The sequence below is a fragment of the Hibiscus syriacus genome, unplaced genomic scaffold (genome assembly GCF_006381635.1).
Source record: "Hibiscus syriacus cultivar Baekdansim isolate YM2019G1 unplaced genomic scaffold, ASM638163v2 tig00000340_pilon, whole genome shotgun sequence".
Classification (NCBI taxonomy): Eukaryota; Viridiplantae; Streptophyta; class Magnoliopsida; order Malvales; family Malvaceae; genus Hibiscus; species Hibiscus syriacus.
In genome coordinates, this window is record NW_024061783.1 from 5,679,466 (window position 1) to 5,688,136 (window position 8,671).

Genomic DNA, 8,671 nt, shown 5'->3' on the forward strand with positions numbered 1-8,671 from the left:
TTATACTTCCCTAAGTATTAATACCCAATTTGGCTTTGATATTTTAAAAAATACCTAAGTATCGATACTCCCATGAGTACCAATACCAAAAATGGCTATTGGAATGTGCTGAGTAAACCTATTATTGATACCACCGTATGAGTATTGATACCTTACCTATATATCGATACCCATTGCATGAGTATCGATACTTCTAACCCAAAATCCCATTTGTTTCTAGCATCTGAAAAATAATATTAGTATTGTTCTTTTAATACCGATACTCGTGCCTATTAACACCCTATTTTGGGGAAAACACTTTTATAAAACTCCTAAATGTCCTAACGAGGTTCCCAAATGTTATTAGAGTATTATATCTGATAATAGGGGTCATAATAAGTCTTTAAACATGTTGAAAACACCAAAACACTAAAATCTACCATGAGCATGCTTCATGACTCATGCAAGCTAACAAACTCACCTAGTGATCTACAATGTAGTAGAGTTGAGTTAGAAGTGAGTTACCTTGATTTCCTAAGCTGCTGAAAACACCCAAGGTTCAACCAAGAGTGAGCTTTTCCTTTCCCCTAGCCTTGAAACTTTCTCCAACTTCTCTCACTAGGCAAGAATCAACCACAAGTGTTAATAACATTGTTGAGAAGTTTAGAATGTTTCTTGAGGCTTGAATATCTAAAAAATGGCTTAGTTTACTATGAGTTTCTAAACCCACTTTTGGCTACCTTAAAGAAATGAAGAGATTAAGGGCTTGAAATGAAACTTGAGATGAGTAGGTTATGATTCTTACCTTTAGAGTCTTAGACCAAGCTTGCTAGGTCACCAAGTTACTACCTTTCTCTAGGTTACCAAGGAAGAAGATAAAGGCTTGTAGCAAGGAGAAGAGACCAAAGAGAGTTGAAAAAATAGGTGTCAGACGTGAGATCACCTAAATTAATGGGTTTTTAGCCTTCGTTTCAAAAAATATATAATTACTCTTTTAGTCCTCCAAGTTTCAACCACCAATTAAAAATACCTTTTCTTTAACTCATGTTGGGCTCAAACCAAACCCAAATCCACTCAAACTTGGGTTTATTCTAAGGTTCACTCGAGTTAACTCATAACTACTAACCCGGGATTCGTGCATTACATCTTAACTTTCAATGACTCCTAGGAAAAAAGAAAATCATTCTTTTTCACTAACATTTGTGTTGAAAGACATATTGGATTTCTCATAATTGATTAATTGTTTGGAGTAAGCAACATAGTGGTCCAATAAAGTCATTATTGTGTGGGCACTCATAACTGAAACATTTTTAAAAAAAAAAGGCTATCTTTAATAAAATCAAGATAGGTAATTAAAGGCGCACCTCTTGCTACACGAGCTCCTTTTAAAGTGTCGGTCTCTGAGGCACACCTTTTTTTCCATAAAGGGGGAATAAATAAAGGCCTAGGGGGTCGCCTTGTCGTAGCCCCCTCGATAGAAGGAAAACATCACTCAAAAGGCCATTTCATCACCATTGAATTTGACACAGTAGTGACGGTTCATAACAAAATTCACCAATTAGATCGAAAAACCCATTTTATACATAACATGTTTGATAAACCTCAATTTTATGCGGCCATAAGCCTTGCTCATGACTAATTTAAGAGAGAAAAATCATTTATGCCTGATCTTCTCTTCTTGAAAATAGAATTACATAGGTTGTAATGATGTTATCGATAATCAAATTCCAAGGACGGTGACACACTAGGCTTCATCAACACATATCAAGTGTTGATTTTAGGCAGTTTGATAATATCTTAGAAATTTTCTTAAAAAAGATGTTGCAAAGACTTTGGGATTATAGAACCTAGAAAGTTAGGGTTAATCGTGAACCATTGGATCGTTTGAATTGAATAATTGATAGTAAAGATCGTTAGGGTCATCACATAACCATAAATTTCTTGGTCTTTCACATTTGGGCCTCTAAATGTATGGTATTGGATTTTTATATGAACTCAACACAAATAACCATTGATTTGTAATGAGTTTAGAAAAATGTAAGCATACTATGGGTTATTTATTTGTGGTTTTGTAAAGTGGACTTTTTATGGACTATTAATTTGAGTATGCTTATATAAATTGAGTTTCATTTTATATATACATACTTGGACTTAAACATAAATAACTAAAATTGGTGATTACAAAGTAATTCATGGGAGAAAATCAGAGAGAGATGAAAAGAACGTGCCACAAGAGCAGAGAGAAAATGTGTCACAAGAGCAAAAAAAAAGTGTCACAAGAGTAGATGTATAGTCAAATATGTAATGGAAAGAAAAAGGTTTTAATAGTGTTATTATTTTTTGTATTTTCACTTATTTTTAATATTCCAATTCTTTTAAAAGTTTTTTTTTTGAATTTCTCGTATTTTCCAAATTTTAAATAAATCTTTTATATTTTTATTTTTAATAATTTTCTAATTTTTTTATTTTTTTTCTTGAGGATTAAATATGATCTCTGATATTAAAAAAATAATTAAATCTTCAAGATTTAAAAAAAAAACTAAACTAAACCCCTTTGACATGTTACCATTGACTTAAAGATCTCTATGTTAGTACATTTACTCACCACATCAACAATAATAACTACCAAATATGATATCTTTTAGTCAAAGGGCTTACATGATGCAATTATAAAGTTTGAGAGGTCAATTGGTAATTTTTTTTTATAAATTACTTAATTATTGTAAAAAAGATCATTGACTTTAATTTTATAACCTTAAGCCTAGAAATAACTTTAACCATTTGAATGGCGTGTAAATATTTATTAGTTAAACATAATAAACTAAATTTTGAAACGACTCCAATTGAGTGATTGAATAAATAAAAAAATTAGCTTTTCACTTTAATGCTAACAACTAATGATATTACCAATTTAGATTCAATAATAATAATAAAAAAGTGGAGCAGACCAAATTATATTAAATTAAAATAGAGAGAATTAAATGATGCAGTTTAGTGTAGTAAAGGGGCTAAAATCGTAATTTAACCATTGCACACCATGAAGGATGGAAAAGAAAGACAAGTAATGTAGAGTTATGGTCCCTTTTGAAAAGTTTGGTGCTTAAATTCTGAGGTTGTTATCAGCAAGTAGTGCCAATTGCCAATTGCCAAATGCAGCAAACTTTATCTAAAGGAAACAAATGACATCACTATATCTTTGCAATGAAAGTGGATTATAAATTAATTGGCTGAGGAATTGTTTACTATATTCTTTATTTTCTCACCAATGCTCCAATTACTCTTTTTTATATTTAATGTAGGCTTAAAGTAAAAATAAATCCTTAAACTATATTATGAGGAATTGTTTTAAGCCCCTAAACTATATTTTGGTCAAACTAAGTACTTAAACTATTATATTTAATCATTTTAAGTCCTATCATTTTTCACTTAGAAAAATGTTTTTCGACCAATAAAATGTTGACATGTCACACAAAATTAAGTTCTTGTTTTGACAAAAAATAGTTTAGGGGCTTGAAGCAAAAAATAGATACTTTAGAGACTCATTTTGACCAAAAAACAGTTTAATTATTTTAAGTGGTTACATATAATAGTTTAAGGACTTATTTTGAACAAAAATAATTTAGGGACTTAAAAAAATATAATTTAAGGAACTATTTTAATTTAAGCCTTTAACTTATTAATAGAACAATTTAAATTGTTTTTTATGTAATTAATAATGCTAGATGAATTGATAATTAATAATGCTTCTACCAGTTTAAGGTACACGTGAATTGTTTCTTACTACAAATAAAAATAGATAATTAATTAATAGATTAGATAGATGATTATACTAAAAAATTAATAATTTAAATTATTAAATATAACAAATATTTACCAAACACATATGTCTAATTAAATGATATACGTTTTAATATAAATTCAAGAGGCTACATATGTGATTCTCATCCCATACAATGATTTTTAATAGATAAAATATACTCTCTTTTTTCTTGATTATCCGATTTTTTATGGAGAGGGTTTGTAAATGGTTGGGGGACATCGTTTTCCATTAAGGATATGTGTTGGATTGATCTTACTGGATCACAATTAATGATTTCAATTGCAATCATTCATCGACTTCAACTTTTTTCATGTTAAAATAAGGAGTAAACTATACGTTCAGTAACCCAGCTATTAGTCTTGTTTCGTTTTAGTCACTCTACTATTTTTAAATCATACTTAACGTTACATTTTGATTTTATTTTAGTCTCTCGCTGTTAAAAAACTAACAAAATTAATGACGCAACATTTTTTTATTTTTTCAATGATGATGTGTCATTACCTTATGTTGACACATTAGTATCATTACTAATTTTTAACAGTAGGTGACTAAAATAAAACCAAAACTAAATGTTAGACATGCTTTTTAAAAAAGATAGTTGAGTGATTAAAACAGAACAAAAATGATAGTTTGAGTACTATAAGTTTAGTTTACCCTACATTAAAACCACAGACATTTAACTATTTATCCTTTTTTTTATAAGATTCCCGACACGTTTGTACATACATTTCTATTGGACATCATATGATAATAAGCACTAAGTTTCTCACAGAACTGTTATAAGATTCATCATCCTCATAGTAATAATTGAACAATGGAAGCAACAACAACAGAAAGATCGTGCACAACCTTGTTGCTACCATAAATCGGAAACTTGGGTTGGGTTTTGAATCTCCTCCCGCAAGCATCGGCTTCATTGGCCGCATCGTTCACGCCCTCGGCGCCGAACTTCGGGTCGCCTTTCACGACGGCTTCTATGGCTTCCGGGATATCGTACTTAACAATGGCGTTGTAGTAATCCACATACTCACTCAAGGCCATCTCCAGGTTGGGATCTTTGGTCACTTTAAGCAACCCCGTAATCTGTGGCAGTGTTGCTGTGGCTTTGGCCTTCAGTTTATTGGCTCCGATCCTGGCTAGTCCTGCTACGTCGGCACCGGAACTTTGAGGGTCCAATCGGAGGGTGGAGACACATAGATAGTAAAAGGGTGTCCTTTGGCAAGTTGTTTGAATCAAGTCGGCACCATGTCCATGCAATTCCATGGCTGAAGTAAGGGTAAAAGCAAAGACAGTGAAGCAAAATGAAAGGTGAAACAGAGCTAAATAGATGGCATATAAATATATTATAATTTTTATATTGTTTTATAATATTATATTTTCTTGGTATTTCTATTTTTTACTATATATTGAGATGAATATCGCATTAAATAAATATATTTAACTAACTCAATTGTACATTATATGTTGTCAAAAGATGTTACACCCTCAACAAGGCAATAAGTAAATGAAAGTTGAGGCAATCTGAAATAAAGGAATGAGCCAATGAGAGATTTGCTTAATATATATATATATATATATATATATTACAATTTTTATATTGCTATATAATATTATATTTTTCTTGGTATTTCCATTTTTCTACTATATATTGAGATGAATATCACAATAAATAAATCTATTCAACTAACTCAATTGTACATTATATATTGTCAAAAGGTGTTACACACTCAACAAGACAATTAGGGATGGCAAACGGGTACAGTTTTGTGGATTCCGCATCGCATCCGCTCTAATTGGAGCGGGGATGGGTATAATTTTAGCGGGTAGTGGGCGGGTGTGGATTTATAAAGTGGTACCCGTCGTGGGTGGTGGGCAGGTAATGGGTTTGAGACATTACCCACCCTGCATCCGCCCGCCCCGCATCCACCCGCCCCACATTCGCCCGCCCAGCTAAATATCTATTAAATTTTGGACCATTATGAATTTAGGTGTAGTTTTAGAGACTAATTTATAAATTTTAATATTATATAATAATATATAACATATAATTTAACTAAATATTAAGGATATTTAGTCTTTAATCTGGTATTTAATTAGGAAAATATTCGGCTCTTTGATTAAACCCATAATCTTACTAACCACGTCACTTTCCATGTTCTTTAGCCCATGCTGCCCATCCAAACACAAATTAGCCGTACTATAAGCATTAACATCAAAAGCAACAGTTTCCATGTTCTTTAGCCCCTCAAAACCCATATTAGGCGCACTATGAGCATTAACATCAAAAGCAACACAACAATCCAGCTCTGCGACTACATACTCCCTACAATATGTCTCCATAACATTCGTAGAGCCACTCATCTGACAAATTAAAGCATGCGCTGCTACCCCATCACGAACTGTCTGCGAACCAACTCCAACATCTCATTAGTTTGTTGTCAGGCGGGTCTAGATGGGTATGTCGCTAGTGGGTAGTGGGTGTGGGGATGGATTTGAAAATGTACCCGCGTGGGCGGGTGTGGATTTGAAAATTTGTACCCATCATGGGTGGTGGGCGGGTGGTGGATTGAAAAATAGTAGGTGGGTATGGGGATGGGGGAAGGGGTATCCGCACCCGACCCGCCCGTTTGCCATCCCTAAAGACAATAAATAGAAGAAAGTTGAGGCAGTCTTAAATAAAAACTTCTATATCCATTCTTACAATAAATAGAAGAAAAGAGATTACCTTAATAGCTTCCCAATAAACTTAAGGGTAAATTATGCATTTAGTACTTAAATTATCAGTTTTAGTCCATTTTAGTACCTAAACTTTCATTTTTTTTTCAAAATCATACCTGACGTTTAGTTTTTATTTCATTTTAATACTTCATTGTTAAAAACTAAAAGGGTGATTTGCACATGGCACATTTTTTATGGGTAAATTGCATCATTCATTGCTCAACTATCTTCTCACTCCTATTTTGGTCACTAAAGTTTAATTTTTTTAATTTAATTATTAACTTTCAAATTACTCCTAATTTAATCACTCTAACTTTCAAATTTTTTTATATTTTTAATTATATATTAATAAAATAATAAAAACTGTAATGTCACAAAAATATTAATAAAATAAATTAGAGTAATTAAAATATGAGCATTTTTAAGTTGAGTAGTTAAATTGAATTTTTTTTAAAATTTTAGTACCAAAATAGGAGTTAGAAGATAGTTGAGTGATGAATGATTTAATTTACCCATGAAAAATGCAGTCTCGTTAAGTTTTGAACGATGAGATACTAAAATGGAACAAAAAACTAAACGTTAGATATGATTTTGAAAAAATTAAAAGTTTAGATACTAAAATAGATCAAAATTGATAATTAAAGTACTAAATGCGTAATTTACCTTATGTTTAATTGGATTATACAAGGCAAGAGAACTTCACTATAAACCACTGTTTTTTCTTTTCATATCCTAAAAAAACAAAACATTTGCACCTGGGACTCCCTTAACACTGTTGTCTCCATGTGCTTCTAGCCACTGATTTCATTCACTTATTCAAAATTTGTATATTATGCTGGAATAAACATCGGTCGCGTGTTTATATATACAGAAGCACACATACACAGATTTCATACAAGTTTTCTCTAAAAATAAAAGGGTAAAATACGCGTTTAGTATCTAACCTATCAGTTTTGATTTGTTTTAGTACCTAAACTTTTTTTTTTTTAAATCATACCTAACATTTAGTTTTTGTTTCATTTTAGCACCCCCGCCGTAGAAAACTTAACGGACGGGCTGATGTTGCATAGCTTCGGTGGACAAACAACCAATTTGAATGGGTGGACCACAAGAGAATGACGAGGCGGCCAACATAGTCCAGTTTCAAGCCCATCGGACAGTAGACTATGGAGACCAGAGGATGAAGAAATCGAAGAGTCCATCGTCTATTTGGAGAGATTGAGGCGTTTTCTATTGAAATGAAGGTCGAAATCACGTTTAGGGGTAGAAAAGGTGTGGAGTGGAAAGTTTAGGGTTCATCGATCAACGGATGTGACAGCCAGCGACTGTAGACACGGCGGCCGACAAGCTCATCCGTTATGTTTTTAACGACAGATTACTAAAATGAAACAAAAACTAAACGTTAAATATGATTTTGAAAAAAATGAAAATTTAGGTATTAAAACGGACCAAAAATGATAATTTAAGTATTAAATGCGTGGTTTACCCAAAATAAAATAATTACGTGCGTGTTTGTCATTATTGCTCAACGTTATTTTTTTGTCACCTTGTAACAAAATACATTCCATGTTCAAATCATAAAACAACAATGGTAAATGCCAATTTTATTCCTTTGTTACAAAATACATTCCATGTTTAAATCATAAAACAACAATTGCAAATGCTCGGGATCAATGAAATATGAAAAATGGTAGTGGTGGGTTGACTTTAGAAGCTTAGTGTAGATAGAATAGGATGGATTTAGATTTGATCGAGGTTTAGGTGAAGGTAATGATTGAGGGTATCAAGCGAGTTTATTGTTAGTTGTTCAGTGTTTGACTTGTGCTTGTTAAAAAAAATTTGTTACTCGACTTGTTACTCATTAAGCTTATTAAAATTTTACTCGACTCGTGTTCATTAAAAAAACTTATTGCTTGACTCGATTTGTTTCTCGTTAAGCTCTCTAAAAATTTTAACCATGTGCTTTTAACTATAATTAAAATATACTAATACTATATAGAGCTTAATATATACATAAATTAACAAATCTAACCAAAAATATTATCAAAAGAGTGTATGAAACAATTTTAAAGTCTAAACTCTAACGTAACAATCTACAAATACACCAAATTAGTAAATTAGTAATTAATAGATTATTAAATTAGTAGAAATTAT

The 8,671-nt window shown here is 31.7% G+C and overlaps 1 protein-coding gene across 1 annotated transcript; it reads right to left on the bottom strand.

The window, feature by feature from the left end:
- Positions 1-4,484: 4,484 nt before the first annotated feature.
- Positions 4,485-5,128, bottom strand: LOC120197827 (cell wall / vacuolar inhibitor of fructosidase 1-like). The gene has a single exon (XM_039199254.1). The coding sequence runs from the start codon at positions 5,060-5,062 to the stop codon at positions 4,595-4,597; it is 468 nt and encodes a 155-aa protein (XP_039055185.1). The 5' UTR covers positions 5,063-5,128; the 3' UTR covers positions 4,485-4,594.
- Between the last annotated feature and the right edge of the window lie 3,543 nt (positions 5,129-8,671).